The 19,659-nt window shown below is 44.4% G+C and overlaps 1 protein-coding gene across 5 annotated transcripts in view; it reads right to left on the bottom strand.

Moving 5' to 3' along the window:
* CA8 (carbonic anhydrase 8) overlaps positions 1 to 19,659 on the bottom strand; it is a 95,482-nt gene that overhangs the window by 68,401 nt on the left and 7,422 nt on the right. For all 5 annotated transcript variants that reach the window (XR_009449701.1, XR_009449700.1, XM_059673118.1 and 2 more), the window contains exon 3: positions 11,056 to 11,180. Coding sequence is in view for 3 of the 5 variants with exons in the window: in XM_059673118.1 (XP_059529101.1) it covers positions 11,056 to 11,180 (125 nt within the window). In the remaining 2 variants the exon portion in view is untranslated. The remainder of the gene's footprint in view (positions 1 to 11,055; positions 11,181 to 19,659) is intronic.

Genomic DNA, 19,659 nt, shown 5'->3' with positions numbered 1-19,659 from the left:
GGACTCATGGTATGTTGTGCTAGAATTCCATGGTGAGTTTTTGCTGTGTGCACCCCTAAGAAGATAAAAGAAATTAATGTATTCAAAGCACAGCAAAGCAGTGACCAGGGCAAAATGATCTTACTAACATCACTGTGACATTGTCAGCTGCCATTCATAAATACAGCATTAAACAAACAAAAAAACACATATAGCCCTAGCTGGTTTGGCTCAGTGGATAGAGCGTCGGCCCGCGGACTGAAGGGTCCCAGGTTCGATTCCGGTCAGGGGCATGTACCTGGGTTGCGGGCACATCCCCAGTAGGGGGCATGCAAGGGGCAGCTGAATCGATGTTTCTCCCTCATCGATGTTTCTAACTCTCTATCCCTCTCCCTTCCTCTCTGTAGAAAATCAATAAAATATATTTTTTTTAAAAAAAGGTGGCCTTCATCTATGAAGACTTTAAAAAAAAACACATAGTTTTTATATCTGTGAAGATCTTATGGAGTTAAAAACTGTTTAACATCTTTCCATTCAATCAGAGGTTTTACCCAACTATCTTACACAGAAAATATTTATTTGATTTTTGCTACAAAAAAAGCTGTTAATATAATTTCTACTGCACATGCATGCATAATAATAATAAAAAGGTGTGTCAGGAAAAATGTCCAGGAAATGTCATATTGACTAAACCTATAGAAAATTATATTCAGCTAAAGTGGAGAGTAGGGGTTTTAAAAAAGAGACTTAAACTTTCTCCTCCATTCCACAACTACCTATAACAAGGTTACACCTAGCACAGAGCTTTTCACATACTAGTTGATAAATATTTGTTTGGTTGACAATCGTTTACATCTCAAAGAGCAACATATTTGCTTTCTAATATGAGTCTCAAAAAATCTTCTAATTGGCTTCTAATGGTGGAATCTGTATACTATACAGGGTGGGTGCAGGGGATGAAGCCCTTTAAATGCCACAGATACACTTAATTATATCTTCTAAACACTCATTAAGAGAAAGGGGATGGAGACAAATCATTTACACTGCATTTGGACTCCTCCAATTTAATAAACACCCATGAGTTAGTTGTGCATTGCACTCATTGTTGTATCCCTATCACTTAGTCCAAATCCTGACCAGTAGGTTCCCAAGAAATATTTGTTGATCAGATGGATGGATGGATAAATGATGGATGGAAGGAAGGAAGGGTAGATAGATGGATGGATGGGTGGACAGATGGGCACACAATGGATGAATGAATGGAAATGAATTCTTTTAAAGTTGGCCTCTTGATTATAGATTATATATTTAAATCAGAGCATTTTTTATCCAAAGGTATATTAAGAGATATATTTTACAGTAAAACAGATCTGTTAGAACCCAATTTAATTTTTTATCAGCAGCAAGTCTATAAGTACTTATAAATTAACTACATATCATATTCATTTATAAGAACTAACTTGTTATTTTCTACAAATTTGCCTTACATTGTAAACTCAGCTACAATATAAATGCTTTTTTCAAATTTACTTTGCTAAGAGATCCTTTATAAACTTCAAACAATGACAATACTTAAAAAATACTTACAAATATAAAATCAAAGGTAGGTTCAAATCGACCACTCAAAGGTCAAGTTGACCTTATACACTTCTTTTTCGAAGTGGGAACGGCAGGCTGCCACATCATGTGGAACATCTAAAAGGACATTTCTGTTTGCTCAACATTATAATTTATTTTCCTTCAGTAAACTGTGAGGTTTCTGCACTAAATACATTTTAATAAATGCAGAAAATTAACATGCTAAATCAAAGCAGGAACATGATTTTTACAGAGTAAAAATGCAAGTGTTCATCAGAATTCAGGAAACGTAAATTTGTTTTTGTTTTTATTAAGAAGAGGGAGGCCCCAGCTGGTTTGGCTCAGTGGATAGAGCGTCAGCCTTCAGACTGAAGGGTCCCAGGTCTGATTCCAGTCAAGGGCATATGCCCAGGTAGCGGGCTCAATCCCCAGTGTGGGGCATGCAGGATGTTTCTAGCTCTCCCTCCCTCTGAAATAAATAAAAATACATTTAAAATATATATATACATAAGAAGGAGTTTTGCAATTAGACCACTGAAGAGGCCATAGCACAATCTAATTCTTGTTTATCCATGAGGCTCAGGCTGCTAGCCCTATTGAAGATTCCAGAATATAAAGTAACAATAATCATAAAAGTCATTATATTTAGACTAGATGCTTTTTCTGGTCAAAATAATAAAATTTCCCAAAGAAGCTGAACATTCAAATTCAAATTATTTCCTTTCATATCCATCTTAACTCCTCTTCATGCAAGCTTTCTTTTTCCAAAGTATTAGCAATCGTTGCAAATAAAATCTCAAACTGGAGTGGATTTTCCTAATAAGAATTGGCTCTAGAAGGTGAAAAAAAACACTCCCTAGAGCAGAACTCAGCTCACAGGCCTCATGTGACCTGCCATTTCCAGGTGTCACTCAGCAAGGTGGGTGGGACTAGATGGTCCAGTAAACTCAGCCTAGTTCTCAGGGCACAGCAAGGGTCCTACCTTTGCAATCCAGCATCCCATACCTTCACAAAGCCACTCTGACTTTTGTCTTCATAGCTGCACTACAGTGGTCCTGGGCATGAGGCCACAGCTGCACTACAGTGGTCCTGGGCATGAGGCCACAGCTGCACTACAGTGGTCCTGGGCATGATGTTACAGCTGCACTACAGTGGTCCTGGGCATGATGTTACAGCTGCACTACAGTGGTCCTGGGCATGAGGCCACAGCTGCACTACAGTGGTCCTGGGCATGAGGCCACAGCTGCACTACAGTGGTCCTGGGCATGATGTTACAGCTGCACTACCGTGGTCCTGGACATGAGGCCACAGCTGCACTACAGTGGTCCTGGGCATGAGGCCACAGCTGCACTACAGTGGTCCTGGGCATGATGTTACAGCTGCACTACAGTGGTCCTGAGCATGAGGCCACAGCTGCACTACCGTGGTCCTGGGCATGAGGCCACAGCTGCACTACAGTGGTCCTGGGCATGAGGCCACAGCTGCACTACAGTGGTCCTGGGCATGATGTTACAGCTGCACTACCGTGGTCCTGGGCATGAGGCCACAGCTGCACTACAGTGGTCCTGGGCATGAGGCCACAGCTGCACTACAGTGGTCCTGGGCATGATGTTACAGCTGCACTACAGTGGTCCTGGGCATGAGGCCACAACTGCACTACAGTGGTCCTGGGCATGATGTTACAGCTGCACTACAGTGGTCCTGGGCATGAGGCCACAGCTGCACTACAGTGGTCCTGGGCATGAGGCCACAGCTGCACTACAGTGGTCCTGGGCATGATGTTACAGCTGCACTACAGTGGTCCTGGGCATGATGTTACAGCTGCACTACACTGGTCCTGGGCATGAGGCCACAGCTGCACTACAGTGGTCCTGGGCATGAGGCCACAGCTGCACTACAGTGGTCCTGGGCATGATGTTACAGCTGCACTACCGTGGTCCTGGACATGAGGCCACAGCTGCACTACAGTGGTCCTGGGCATGAGGCCACAGCTGCACTACAGTGGTCCTGGGCATGATGTTACAGCTGCACTACAGTGGTCCTGAGCATGAGGCCACAGCTGCACTACCGTGGTCCTGGGCATGAGGCCACAGCTGCACTACAGTGGTCCTGGGCATGAGGCCACAGCTGCACTACAGTGGTCCTGGGCATGATGTTACAGCTGCACTACAGTGGTCCTGGGCATGATGTTACAGCTGCACTACAGTGGTCCTGGGCATGAGGCCACAGCTGCACTACCGTGGTCCTGGGCATGAGGCCACAGCTGCACTACAGTGGTCCTGGGCATGAGGCCACAGCTGCACTACAGTGGTCCTGGGCATGATGTTACAGCTGTACTACCGTGGTCCTGGGCATGAGGCCACAGCTGCACTACAGTGGTCCTGGGCATGAGGCCACAGCTGCACTACAGTGGTCCTGGGCATGATGTTACAGCTGCACTACAGTGGTCCTGGGCATGAGGCCACAGCTGCACTACAGTGGTCCTGGGCATGATGTTACAGCTGCACTACAGTGGTCCTGGGCATGAGGCCACAGCTGCACTACAGTGGTCCTGGGCATGAGGCCACAGCTGCACTACAGTGGTCCTGGGCATGAGGCCACAGCTGCACTACCATGGTCCTGGGCATGAGGCCACAGCTGCACTACCGTGGTCCTGGGCATGAGGCCACAGCTGCACTACAGTGGTCCTGGGCATGAGGCCACAGCTGCACTACAGTGGTCCTGGCCATGATGTTACAGCTGCACTACAGTGGTCCTGGGCATGAGGCCACAGCTGCACTACAGTGGTCCTGGCCATGATGTTACAGCTGCACTACAGTGGTCCTGGCCATGATGTTACAGCTGCACTACAGTGGTCCTGGGCATGAGGCCACAGCTGCACTACCGTGGTCCTGGGCATGAGGCCACAGCTGCACTACAGTGGTCCTGGGCATGAGGCCACAGCTGCACTATAGTGGTCCTGGGCATGATGTTACAGCTGCACTACCGTGGTCCTGGGCATGAGGCCACAGCTGCACTACCGTGGTCCTGGGCATGAGGCCATAGCTGCACTACCGTGGTCCTTTGCAAGGCTGAAAGGCACCAGCCTCTGAATGGGGGTGCGCGTACATAAAAGCTCCTCACAGGGATGAAGCTGGTTGTGTTGTCTCTTTCCATCTATGCCATTAAGAAAAGAGGAGTAATAAAGGGTAATTCTTTCACTTCTTTATTACTGATAGTATTACAGATGTCTCCCTTTTGCCCCCCTGGATGATTCTTTCTTAAATGAAATATTTAATTAACCAAAATACTAGTAGACCTTTCTTCACCCAGGCCATACATTATGGTTTCCTCTAAGTTGCCCTGTGACCCTTTGGAGCCTCAGATTTCTCCTATGTTACTGGACCAGCTGATCTCTAAAGTTCCTTTTAAAAATAAGTTCTTAATTATATATCTCATGGATCTAATCCTCCCATGTCCTGTCTCACTAAAGTCACCCTCTTACATTCCTTTGGAAAGTTAATGGGAGTCTCTATTTTGGAGGAAATTCAGAAACATGAAGCTCTACTGAGATATCTACGGAAGTGAAATAGCTTGAAAAGACCAACATTTCACTGTTAAACAAGCAAACTCTTCCCAGCATCTTCTCAGAGCAGTAAAATAAATGAGCATGCGCAAATGACTTGGGAGGCAGCAACCCACAAGGCCAGGTCATTCTCACTAAAAGAACACGTAAATGGTAAGCACTATATATGCCTGAAAAGCAAAGAAGAAATGTAAGATACCTGGAGGCCTGGAAAGCTAAGGGCGGTGGGTACTATACAGGACTGGCACTACGCTATAAGACATTTTCTTCTTAATTATTTTTGGCCTATTTTGCAACCAAGACCTGGACTCTTCACAATTAAAGAATCTTGCTCTCCACAATGAAACTCATTTTTTTCTTTCTACTTCCTAATGTACTCAACTTTCCATAACCAGCTGGTATGTGGCTAGCTCAATTATCACAGCCCTTTCAGAGTACACAAAGCAATAGCTGCACTTTAAATACAAATTACAGTAAGCATTTCACCTACAATATGCTGTGCCTCTTTGTTGGTATTTACTCTCCAACCATAAACTTTTATTAGGTCCAAAGGGCAAGGAAGTCAGGCCCACCATACATGCTCTCCGGCTGGTCTGTGGGAAGGACCAGTGCCCATCCTGACAAAGCTATCGCTCATGTGAAGTGAAATGAGACCAACAGAAATAAGGCAGTGAGTTTTCTAAACGCTAAAACTATTACATTTACATGTCCATGTTTATTATTCTCAGACCATATCCTTCCTACATTTAGCTATTAAAGTAAAGATCCTCTCTTAAAAGAATGATGGGGAGAGCAGAAAGTTAGTAATGTTTTATTTGGAAAAATAAAATTTGGCCGTGATCTCCCAATCCGCTAATTTTATTTTTTTTATTTTACTGAGCCGGGCCTGGGTAAAAAAGGTGAAGTGATTCAAAAATATCAATCAGTAGTTACAAAGTAGTCAGTAATATTGTAATGACCATGTATGGTGCCAAGTGGGTATTAGACTTATGGGGGGGGAGGGGTTCTTCATAAATTATACAAATGTCTAACATTGAATGTCAACTGTAATTGAAAAATTAAAATTAAAAAAATTTACTAATCCAGCATAAAATCTAAATGTGTGGGAAGTACTGTCCCACAGAAGTATGAAAGTAGCTGCTCATGTGTAAAGAGTAATCACAATTTAGCAAGAGTTACACAGACCACAGAATTAGGCTACCTTGAAAAAGCAAATGATGAAAACAGAATATATAGCCTGAAAGTTGAATGTGAACCTAAATACCTAGAAGTTCTTCCATCAGTTAGATTTGTAGCAAATATCAGTAAGAATGGAATAATTCTAGTGAGATGGTGGATGTACAGAGCATACCAATGTTAGCAAAAGAGCTAAATGCATATTCACATAGTATTGATGGTTGGATTTCAAAAGCAAAGACATTTAATGACGTTGAAGAAAATATGAAGCTTTCATAGCCACCAGGAAAACATACAGAAATTAATTTGATGGGATCTCAAACTTATCTTAAACCAACAACATTCTATTCTACTCTCGTGGCTGTCTTGATTAAATTTCATAATGTAAAACCTCAACACATTAAGTAAAATTACATTTTCAGGTAACAGGAAGAAAAATGCTGCACTATGTTTTTCCTTATTAAGGCACTGCTGTTAAGCATAAACCTTGAGTATTCACAACAGAAGTCAGGTTTACAAGATGAAAGCATGGCAAGAAAAATGTGTTTCTGAAAAATAAAAATCTTAAGAAAAACAAAAATGGCATTCTTTATCCATCTTGCTTAATGAAAGAGCCAGAGTTTAAATGTCTAATGTCACAAATTGTGTTACTTTTTGAAGCGATGTGGGTGCTGGCTTCTAGTAGTAACAAAATATACTCAAGATTGTTTTTACATCTGTATTTATAATTTTAAAAAGCCAAGAAGGAGGTTGATGAATTTCTGTTAAAAGCCATTCCTGTTACATGTAATAAACTAGTAAGTATTTATTTATAGTGTTTATTTAATAAACCATCCATTGAAGTTTAAGTGAAATCAACAAAAAGGAAATGTGGATTGATATGTGATTTAGAGATTAAAGTTAGTCCTAAAATGTAAATAAAATATGAAAAGTGTCCTAAATTTTTTTAATCATGTACCCCAAAGGGTACTTGGTCCCCACACACAGCTGTCCTGTAGCCCTTGATGGCAGTTCAGGAAGTTATCTACCCGTCTCCACATACGCCATCTCATTCCATCCTGGAAATTCTATGTGGAGTCCTTCTCTCCTCTCCTTCAGCACACACTGTGAGCCCTCTCCTCCTTAAAGCCCAGCTTGGTATTCACAGGCTCCATTAAAATAAAACAAAACAGCCCAGCCTAGCCTAGCCTGGTGTAGCTCAGCAGTTGAGCGTCGACCCAGGAACCAGGAGGTCACCGGTTCGATTCCTGGTCGGGGCATATGCCCAGGTTGCAGGCTTGATCCCTCCCCAGGGGGCATGCAGGAGGCAATCAATCAATGATTCTCTCTCATCATTGATGTTTCTTATCTCTCTCTCCCTTTCCCCTCCTCTCTGAAATCAATAAAAATATATTTAAAAAAAAAAACAAAAAACAGCCCAGCCAATGTGGCTCAGCGATTGAGCACTGACCTACGAACCAGGAGGTCATGGTTTGATTCCCAGTCAGGGCACATGGCCGGGTTTTGGGCTCGATCCCTAGTGTGGGGCATGCATGAGGCAGCTAACCAATGATTCTTTCATCATTGATGTTTCTCTCTCTCTCCCTCTCCCTTCCTCTCTGAAGTCAATAAAAATATATTTAAAAAAACAAACAAGCCAAAAACCTACCTGGCTTGCAGATACCCTCCTCTAATTCTGCATACCCAGAGCATTCATGCCCACAGTAGGATGCAGCACTAAACAAACACTGAATGATTGGTACGTGTATTCTCTCTTAGATTGGGTCAGAGATAATCTGGGATGACAAAGAATATAAATATTATTCATAACCTATTTTGGAAAAACTACAGTCAGTAATCCCATGATGTGAAATATAAATATTTCTGCAGAAACAAAGCCTCACTAGCAGAATTTAATTTTCACTCCAAACAAACCATTACCTGTGGTTAATGGACCGGAGCAGCTACACCACCACCACCACCCAGGAGCAGGACCAGCCTAAACATTTGGTCCGGAAATTCTATTCAACTGTTCAACTGCAGAGCAAAGAGCACACACCACTGACTCACCTAATCTAATTAAACTTTCCCAAGACTGTGTCACAAGCAAGGCCACTGAATTCCCAGCCAGAAGTCACTGCCTACCTGATTACTCGCATCTCTCCCTCAAGTTTTTGTTATTAAAGTAGGTCTTGGAGGCCCGGTCTTTCCTCCCCCACATTCTGCCCTCCACACCTGTAGGTTTAGTTGTTTTGGATTATTTCATGTCCTCCTCTTTGATGCATCTGGTGTGAACTTTTCCTTCTCACGCTGAGTGAAGACAGAGCAGTAGCCAGAGGTACCACAGAGACAGGGTGGAAGTGTTTTAAGGCAGTTAGAAGTGAGAGGGTGTCTGTGGGCTTTGAGAATAAAAAGTTCCAGGAAAGGTGACATTTGAAGACCCAACCTTCCCCATCAAGGCCATCAAGAAGCTGTTATTGTCCTCACTATCACAAGAGTATATATCACATATTCTCTTCAACTTACTACAGTGAGTTTTTCCCTTGAGGCATAATTATCCTTATATAAATTCTACAGTGGTTAAGCATCAACCTATGAACCAGGAGGTCACAGTTCGATTCCTGGTCTGGGCACATGCCCGGGTTGTGGCTCCATCCCCAATGAGGGGTGTGCAGGAGGCAATCAATCAATGATTCTCTCTCATCATCTCTCTCTCTCTCTCTCTCTCTCTCTCTCTCTCTCCTCTCTCTCCTTCTTCTTCTCTGAAATCAATAAAAATATATTTTTAAATAAATAAATTATTAAATTATACAGCAGTGATTTGTTGCTGAGGCAGAACTGGGCCCGGATCTGACCATGAGCAGTGCTATACAAGATTAAGCAGATATGCAGCTGGGAACAACAGAGAAGGAGGACCTGCATTCCAGCATCCCCCAAAATACACTGTTCCCTGCCACTGAAGGGCTACATCCTGGACAGAACTGCGGGTCCTTAGAAAAGACATATAAACAAGGCCGGGCCGAAACCGGTTTGGCTCAGTGGATAGAGCGTCGGCCTGCGGACTGAAGGGTCCTAGGTTCGATTCCGGTCAAGGGCATGTACCTGGGTTGCGGGCACATCCCCAGTAGAAGATGTGCAGGAGGTTATCGATGTTTCTCTCTCATCGATGTTTCTAACTCTCTATCTCTCTCCCTTCCTCTCTGTAAAAAATCAATAAAATATATTTTAAAAAAAATAAAAAAAAATAAATAAACAAGGCCGGGACCAACCCAGACATCTCCTCCCTTTCACCAGCTTGGATTGTCTCTGATGTTCCCGGCACTGGACTAAAGGATTCCAGGAGAAAGGGGGGGGGGGACTTTTTCTTCAGGAGCTTTCTTAGCTCAGCCTGTGTAACAAATTACCATGGACTGGAGGCTTAAACAACAAGCGTTGATTTCTCAGTTCTGGAGGTTGGGAAGTCCAAGATCAAGGTGCCTGCAGATCTGATGCCGGGTGAGGCCCACTGTCTGGCTGGTAGGTAGCTGTCTTCAAATCCTGCCCTCACCAGGCAGAGAGGAGAAGCAAGCGCCCTGGACTCTTACAAGGACATGAATTCCATTCATGAAGGCTCCACCCTCATGACCTCCCCTAACCCTAACCACCTCCCCAAGGCCCCACCTCCTAATACCGTAACACTGGGGTGGGATAAGTTTCCACATATGAATTTGGGGTGTTGGGGAGGACACAAGCATTTAGTCCATAACAGAAGCCCACAGTCAATGAGAAAGACACTTTAGACCAGTGGTTCTCAACCTTCCTAATGCTACGACCCTTTAATACAGTTCCTCATGTTGTGGTGACCCCCAACCATAAAATTATTTTCGTTGCTACTTCATCACTGTAATTTTGCTACTGTGATGAATCGTCATGTAAATATCTGATATGCAGGATGTATTTTCATGGTTACAAATTGAACATAATTAAAGCATAGTGATTCATCACAAAAACAATATGTAATTATCTATGTGTTTTCCAATGGTCTTAGGCGACCCCTGTGAAAGGGTCGTTCGACCCCCAAAGGGCTCGCGACCCACAGGTTGAGAACCGCTGCTTTAGATACTAAAGGTTTTACAATCCATGAGAGATCAGTGCCCCGGCAGCAACCTGCCAAGCACCCCAGGAGCAAAGATCAGGGAGAAATTAATTCTGCCTCGAGAAGGAACTCAAGTCCCAAGGAAGAAATTGCTACTTCAACTAGATAATGGAAAAAGAACAGGAATTGACTAAAAAGATAATGAGGAAAGAAGTTCTTTAAAAAAAAAAAAAAAATGACCTTCTAAAAATCTCTCTCTCTAATTGCTTGTGGTGAATAGAACCAACCTACCAATTTTAATCAGAGCTAAGCTAGACTTTTCGTTACTATTGAGGTTTCTCCAAAAGTTATTTATTTTCAGCTTATTACCAACTCAGAGCATCTACAAAAGTGACCTACTGAATTTGCAGAGGCGGCAAAATTCTTACAACAGTAATAATAACAGGATGAAACTTAATGGCTTTACTCAATAGATTACCTTTATGGCCAACAGCCCACGTGCACGCTCCAAGCCCACGGAAGTCCCTGGGAAGCCTCATTTGCTGCCCCAAGCTTACATTTCTTTGCACACTTTTTAATTTTAATGTAAATTGGTAAAAATTCAAAAGCTATGCATCTACTTTTAAATTGAACCATTTTTAGCAAATCACTGAATACTTTCCATGAACAATATGAGTTTTATGAGATGATCTGTTATTCTTACCTCCATGGGAAAAGCTTTGAAATTAACTGTGTGCTCAGAACCACGCTGGTTTTCTCTTCCCCAATGAAATCGAACCTCATACAGTTCGAATTCATGCCCTTGAGGCAATGGACCTCCCGAAAGAACTGAAAAAAAAAATAAAATAAATTCTATTTCATTACATCTCAAACATATTCATCAGCACAGCAATAGAAACACTGGGGACATGTTTTACCAAAATCTCGTGTGAGCTCTACAGTTTCAATTCATATAGCCAAAATGAGAACTACATCACAACTGTGAATTTACACTATGTGAGTTTTGCTGAAATTCTTATAATGCCGTTCAGATAACAGCAGAAGTACAAAAACTCTGGAATACCTTGATAATGATATGTATATCATTTCATTTTAACTTTGTTAACTTTAGACAAAGAAAACCAATGCAGTAGTTACACTGAGATATAAGCTTAGCACTCATCAGGAGGCAAAAATATTGTTTGAAGTCTCAGATTAGCCAATAACTTGCTATAGATGTATCAATAAATTAAACCTTGTTTTCAGATCATCCATTTGTAGCAAAAGGCTTTCAATTTAGAGAATAGTTGTAAGCTAATAAAATTATCTATGAAGAGAATTATTTTTAAGCCAATCAGATTTTTCAACAATGCAATCACTCTTAAAAAGCAATTTACCATTCAGTGTCATATACAATGCAAACAAAATAAAATTTAATAAAGTATTAATACTGAAAATATGAACATCGATTCTATAGGGCCGTGTCTCTAGTTCTCATTTCTGGATATGACTCAGAACTTTGTCCCAAAAAAGTGCACTCTAATAGTAATGAAAAATAAATTTGTACAAGAACCTGTCTTGAAGCGATAAAATACTTTCTTTAGTTAAACGCTCCCTGATTATCATATGGAAAAACTTGAAATAAAGTTTATTATAAATTGCCTATTACAATATAAATAAAGGTTGCTTGCATTTTTCTTGTAAAAAAAAAAATGTTCATTCTAAATGGTATCAGCTAAGAATTGAAGGTTGTTTTTCAGTCAAGAGGCTGACAAAATTCGCCCCGTTCCCCCAGAAGTGGTCTCTCAAACAGGGTAGCGTTGACACTTGGGTTGCCATTGCAGAGAAAGTGACAAAGTCCAAACTGCCCTCCTGAGGAGCAGCTTGGTTGTCTATCTAACTCTAAAACTCAAAGGAGAAGGAAGCCAACTAGTACAACAGGTATTTACTTGCTTGGTCGGTTCTTCACCCCAGAACTTGTTCCAAAAAGAATTTCAAGCTGCTTTTAGATCAAGGTACATAAGACATAGCCAGAGAGCATACATTAGAAAGAACAAAGGTTAAACAAAGACAGAGGCAGAAAACAGATGGAGAAATGAGGCGATCGCACAAACCAACGGCAGAAGTCCTCGCTAAAAGAGCCCAACAAATTTGCTCCTAAGCTTTCTGCCAGCTCAGTGAAGAAAAAGAGCTACAAGAGCAAAAAGCAGGGTTAACTTTTCAAGTGTATAAACCTCACATCATGGGGGAAGGAGGTGAAATGCATGGCCTTTAGGATACTATATTTCACAATTTCATGTTCCTCCTCAGACCTGGTCTTACTTAAGTCTCACAACAAATCTGAGAGGTCGGTGGGATGGCCCCCAGGGACAGGAGGGAAGAACATGGCTGAGAGGGGGTAATGTGGCTGCCCTGGCCACCCAGCCGGCAAGTTCCAGGAGCCTGACCCACACCCCAGGGTGAGACAGGGATGGGGAAAACCAAATGTTAGTACCTGCAAGATGACCTGAAAAACAATGACTTCTTTTTTTAAAATATATTTTTATTGACTTCAGAGAGAGAGAGAAACATCAATGATGAGAGGGAATCATTGATCAGCTGCCTCTTGCACGCCCCACACTGGGGATGGAGTCCGCAACCCAGGCATGTGCCCTGATAGGGAATCGAACTGTGACCTCCCGGTTCACTGGTCGACAACCACTAAGCCACCGTGGCCAGGTGAACAATGAGTTCTTTAAGCCTAGGGTTCTAAACTGCAGTTCTATTTCCCAGGACAATAAAAAAAAAATTTTTTTAATATATATTTTATTGATTTTTCACAGAGAGGAAGGGAGAGGGACAGAGAGCAAGAAACATCAATGAGAGAGCAGCATCGACCAGCTGCCTCCTGCATGCCCCCCACTGGGGATGTGCCCGCAACCAAGGTACATGCCATTGACCGGAATTGAACCCAGGACCCTTCAGTCCCCAGGCCAACGCTCTATCCACTGAGCCAAACCGGCTAGGGCACAATAAAAAAATTTAAGAACATGGATCACAAAGGGTCACAGATATCCAGAGCTGCAGTGGGGCTCACGGAGCATCTTCAATAAACACCCAGCTGTGATGGAAGAAGGGATGACATGTTTCTTTTTCAACCAGGTGCCAGTTTCTGAATAATCTCAAAACTCTCTCTTCCTTCCCCACAGCTGTCCTAACTTGGTCTTAAAGAAAACCCAGAAAGAGGCCTGCGGTCTACCCACAGTGTACCCCACCTCCCAAACCAAAAAGAGGGGGGAAGCAAGGAAGTCCCTGGCTGAACCCCAGCCTCATCGTGAGAACTGGAGAACACACCCCTCACCATGTGCCAGCACAGCCTGAGCGCTTCACAGGGGTGCGTTCTACTTTCTAAAGGTGAAAATTGTCTTAGAGGAGCTCGGCTCCACATTGCTAAGGAGAAGGAAAGAAATATTGTGAAATAAAGTCATGTGAAATGGGAGAGGATTTTTTTAAAATTCTCCAGAACCTCTTTAACGCACACACTCAACACACACACACACACACACACACGTTTCTGAAACACTACAGAGCAATCTACTGGTACTTTCTTATTTAAAAAAAAAAAAAAATGAATGCTATAACTGATGTTGACAGTGACTTTAGGAGACCAGAAAAAGAACCTGGAAACTCCATAGATCTGCCTTGATAGGAGAAGTTCAAGGCCCACAGGGATCCACTCATCACATACATTGTACCAGACACTGTTTAAGATACACTGATTCTTTTTTAGAGAGAGACAGGAAGCAGGGAGGAAGGGAGGGAGGAGAAGGGAAGAGAAGGAGGCAGAGAGAGCGACAGAGAGAAGAAAAGAAACATCGATGGGTTTCCTCCCTCACACGCCCCAACCAGAATTGAACCCACAACTTGCTATATGTCCTGACAGAGAACCGAACCTGTCACCTTCTGGTATACAGGATAATGCTCCAACTGAGCCACATCAGCCAGGGCAAGAAATACTGATCTTGACAAGAGACATTTCATGATCTCGTGGATTTTTACAATGAGTACAAAAAAGGGAAGCATTCTGCCCAGGCCTGGTCCCCAGGGAGAGGTGACAAAGAGGAATCAGGCGCTAGGGGCCTTTCACTTTTGCCGCAGATGAATATTCCAAAGTTAAACCGCACTGAAATCACGCGGCTGTACAAAGCCATAAGGAATGACAAAATCCTGACTGCAGAATTTTAGGAGGTGCCAGGTAAGTATTACCTGTGCATTCCCTGAGAATGACTGTTTTCAGACTAAAAATAAACAGTAGCTCTGTTTTACCCATTTGGCAACATCCGCATAAGGGCATTTTTCTGCCTCTGTATAGCTTTTCTTAAAATAAGGAGACCACTCATACCCAAAGGTGTACACTTCCCCTATATTTATGATTATCAAATTTTGCTGTGTGATAGTGTGTCACCATATGGCAGGTTAATTAGTTGTGATGTCATTAAGGTCAGTAAAATGTTTCACAATGAAACTCGTATTGATGACATACTGCATTTCCTTAGAATAACAAACTTGTGGGGGGAAAAACATAAAATAAACTGATGTCATTGCTGTTGCACCCATTTTAATACAGTAGTCACAGCTACTATGCTTATCTATCCTATCTAATAAAAGAAAAACATGGTAATTAGCCATACCTCCGCTACCCTTCCCATTGGCTAATCAGGGCAATATGCAAATTAACTGCCAGCCAAGATGGCGGCTGGCACCCAGGCAGCTGAAGCGAATAGGAACATGAGGCTTGCTTACTCCAGTGATGGAGGAAGTAAACGTTCCCCGCCTGCCGCAGCTCAGCTCTGAGCTCCGGATGAAACAATGTTGCAATTATAGAACCTAAACAAACCCCAGAAACCTGCTTTCAGCCAGCTTGGCCTCAGAGCTTAGAGCGGCCAGTGATGACAACAGAGTTTCAATTATAGAATCTAAACAAACCCAGGTACCTGCTTTCAGCCGGCAACAGCCTCAGAGCTGGAGCCTGCTCTCAGCTCCAGTGAAGCTATAGAAGGTAAATTAATCCCAGAATTAAAAAAAAAAGAAAAAAAGAGAGGTTGGGAGCTTCAGTCGCCCACCAGCCTGAAAACAGCCCTCAGCCCCTCACCCAGACTGGCCAGGAACCCCAAAGGGGACCCCCACCCTGAAGGGTGTGTGACCAGCTGCAAACAGCCATCATCCCCTCATCCAGGCTGGCCAGGCACCCAAGCAGGACCCCCACCCTGATCCGGGACACCATTCAGGGCAAACCAGCCGGCCCCCACCCATGCACCAGGCCTCTATCCTATATAGTAAACGGGTAATATGGAAACTGACCCTAACAGCAGAAGGACTGGGAATGACTGGTCACTATGACACACACTGACCACCAGGGGGCAGACGCTCAATGCTGAAGCTGCCTTCTCATGTCAGGGTGCTCTCACATGGGAGGAGCTCTGCTCAGCTACAAGCCAGGCTGATGGCTGCCAGTACAGCGGTGGTGGTGGTGGGAGCCTCTCCTGCCTCCTCAGCAGTGCTAAGGATGTCTGACTGCAGTTTAGGCCTGCTCCCCGCTGGCAAGTGGACATCCCCCGACGGCTGCCGCACTGCCAGAGGGATGTCTGATTGCCATCTTAGGCCCAATCCCCTGGGGAAAGGGCCTAAGCCAGCAGGTGGTCATCCCCTGAGGAGTCCCAGACTGCAAGAGGGCACAGGCCGGGCTGAGGGACCCCTCATCCCCCCCGAGTGCACAAATTTTTGTGCACCAGGCCTCTAGTATCAACACTAATAAAAGAGAAAAATGGTAATTGGCGTACGAGCTACCCTTTTCATTGGCTAATCAGGGCTATATGCAAATTAACTGCCAACAAGATGGCGGTTAATTTGCATATGTAGGCACAATGCAGGGAGGCGAAAGGGAAAGCAGGAAGAAGCCCCCTGCCACTGACAGTGATCGGAAACCCAGGGGGGAGCTAAGAGCTGGGGGGCAGGGCAAAGGTGGCCCTGGGGCCGCCTTTGCCCTGCCCCCCAGCCATGATCGGAGAATCAGGTGCCTTTTCCGCCCTGGCCAGTGATAGCAGGAAGTAGGGGTGGAGCCAGCGATGGGAGCTGGGCACGGTCGAAGCTGGCAGTCCCAGGAGCTAGGGGTCCCTTGCCTGGGCCTAAAGCAGAGCTCACGATCACGGGGCCGCTGCAGCTGCGGGTCCCCGCTGCCCAGGCCGGACGCCTCAGCCAGAGGCGTCAGGCCTGGGCAAGGGGCCGATCCTGCGATTGGAGGGTGATGGGGGTCAACGCCTGAGGGCTCCCAGTATGTGAGAGGGGGCAGGCTGGGCTGAGGGACACTCCCCCCCACACACACCCAGTGCACGAATTTCGTGCACCGGGCCCCTAGTATATATATATAAAAGGCTAATATGCAAAGTGCCCCCTCAGGAGTTCAACTGGGAGACAGGGAGTTTGATCGCTCACTATGACATGCGCTGACCACCAGGGGGCAGCACAGAACAAAGGAAGGTCACGGCCAGCAGCTGGAAGGCCCCCATCGGTCCTGATTGCCGGCCAGGCCTAGGAACCCTACCCATGCATGAATTTCGTGCACTGGGCCTCTAATGAGATATAAAGAGATCCTTCTCCAAAATTTGGGAACCTCATAAAGACATGATATAGATATATTTACCTCAACCTATCAAAGCTTCTCTCTCCTTTCACTGAAAACAAATCTGCCAGATAGTTCAAAGGCTATTGTCCATCAAGGCTTACCTCCCTCATGCCTTTGAGTTCAACATGAGCGTTGCAAGATGAACGCCATGCCCTGTGCCAAGCACCCAGTTCACAGAGAGAGGATACAGCCGCGGTGCTGGCGGGGCCCTCTCAGTGCTTATGGAGCTGGATTCAACAGTTTACACAAATTGCATCAGAAGAGTAAGGGAAAGTGCATAAGGCACTAGGAGAACACCCAGCAAGGGCTGAGCCAGAACCAAGGGCATCAGAAAGTCAGGGAACTTGGCACAGGAGACAATTGCCCAGCAGAGCCTTGAAAAGGAAGCTACGAGAAGTGAGAAAGCGCAGGCCAGCAGAGAGAGGAGGCTGAGAGGGGCTCCGAGATGGGAAGCAGCTTGAATGTGTCCCAAGAGAATGAAGCTAGAGGTCACTGGCGGCCAAAGTCGGGCCTGAAGATGAGAAAAAAACAATTTTTAAGGTATTTCTGACAGCCCCATATTTAAATCAGCAAGGCTGCTAAAAAGCACTATAAAAAGTGGTCATTTTTTTTAAAGTATGATTAATAATAAAAAAGTAATCTAGCCTAAAATTAGTATTGAGAATTATAAAAGACCCAGGAGTGGAATTTTCTAATTAGGGTTTCTATAATAAGTTGCAGGGAAGGGCACAAGTGACCTACCTTGATTAGCAATTTCTCCCATGCCCATGGCCCTTTAACAATGCCATCACCCTTAACACACTGCTTTCCGTCAGATGGAATGACGTCCTATTATTGCACAAGCTTGGGCAGTCTCACACTTTTTCACAACGTTAAGTATCAAACCACTCAGGCGAGAAACCTATAATAATTATATTTTTACACTTCAGCTGCTTTCTATATCACCATAAGTATGTTCCATCTTAAATGTGTCTGTGTACACTAAATTGCTACGATTCCCACAGAACAGTGATGCATGTGTCCCATAGAGACACATGCGGGAGCATTAATGAAATTCTCCGTAGTGAGGGAGACAACGGGCCAACAGCCTGGTCGGTCCCACCTGGAACATGAACCTGTGCTCAACTCCGCGTCGGAGGCACTCTGTCACCTTGAAATATGCTCAGAGCAGAGGGAGAAGAACAGTGACAGGATCCAAAACATGGTCCAGTCGCAGGGGCTCCACCCCAGCCCACCCTCCTCGCCCCTGGTCCACATAGCCAGCCCCTGACGTCCGTAGGTGGCACGTCCGAAATCTCTCGCGTCATCCCTTCCTCCCACTGACGCTGCCAACACAGTAGCTGCAGTCCTGGTAAACTGAGTCTCACCCAATAACTTCCAAAATGACTCCCAATTTCCCCAGATCCCATCTTATTCAGCGCTGCCAGGTTAATTTCCCCAAAGCAACATTCTGATTATCCGACAGAAAATAAAAAGTGGTTATACTCGGTAGACTTGGTTTGAGGTCCCTCATGAATTTGCTCCAACATACCCTCTCCATTATATTTTCTATTAACCTCACTTATCATGAACAAAACTTTTCTTCTGGATGTGCCTTAAGGATGTGTTTTCCCTGTACAATCTCTAGACCTTCCCGTATCCATATCTTTTCTGCATACTGCTCTCCCTTCCCACTCATCCCTTTCTCCCAGATCCAAATGCTATTTACCCTTCAAGGATCATCTCAAATGCCACTTCCTCCCCCAAATCTTTCCCTAACAATTTCAGGCAAAAAAAATAATCTCCCCGCTCTAACCGGTTTGGCTCAGTGGATAGAGCGTTGGCCTGTAGACTGAAGGGTCCCAGGTTCGATTCCGGTCAAGGGCATGTACGTTAGTTGTGGGCACATCTCCAGTAGGGGGTGTGCAGGAGGCAGGTGATAGATGTTTCTAACTCTCTATCCCTCTCCCTTCCTCTCTGCAAAAAAACAATTAAATATATTTTTTTTAAATCTCCCCCTGTACACCTATTCTTCACAACCTACCACTGTTACCTTCGTGGGGCAGCATTGGGTGTGACTTGTGCTTACCTTCCCCAAAGCATGGAGCACCTTGCCTAAGGTAAAACAAAGACTGCAGACTGCGCCTTCCAGGCCAGGTGAACCCAGTGGCTGTGTGTCTGGTTCACAGGCCCACATCTCCACCTCTTCCTGACACATTAAACATCTGGCAAACGAGGTGTGCTAGTTTCCCACAGTCTCCACCAGTCCCTATTGCCTCCAAACACGACACAGAAAGCAGAGAGTCAACAGCCATTGCTCTCCTGGCTGCTCTCACTTGTGGTGCCTGCCTGGACTCAGGGATAGGTGTGTAATTCCTGTAGTAAATGATCAATAACTAAATACTTATGAATGAAAGACTGTGTCTGAGGAACAGCTGAAGAAACGAATATGTTCAAAAGGAAAAATGGCATTTTCATAATATGATGATGGCAGTCAATATTTTAAAGGATGACACTGTGGAAATCACAATTACATTTGTCCTAAGTATGTCCAGAACCCTGAAATGGAAACAATGAGGGAGATCACAGAACTTTTCAACCTTTGAAATTACTCAAAAAACAAAATGCGTTTTCTCAGTGATGAATGAATTTCCTCTCCCGCGCTGTTCAAGCTGAGGACGCTCAGCC

Source organism: Myotis daubentonii, chromosome 17 (genome assembly GCF_963259705.1).
Source record: "Myotis daubentonii chromosome 17, mMyoDau2.1, whole genome shotgun sequence".
NCBI lineage: Eukaryota > Metazoa > Chordata > Mammalia > Chiroptera > Vespertilionidae > Myotis > Myotis daubentonii.
Note: the sequence above shows the minus strand (reverse complement) of the source record. Positions and strands in the feature narration are given on the sequence as shown.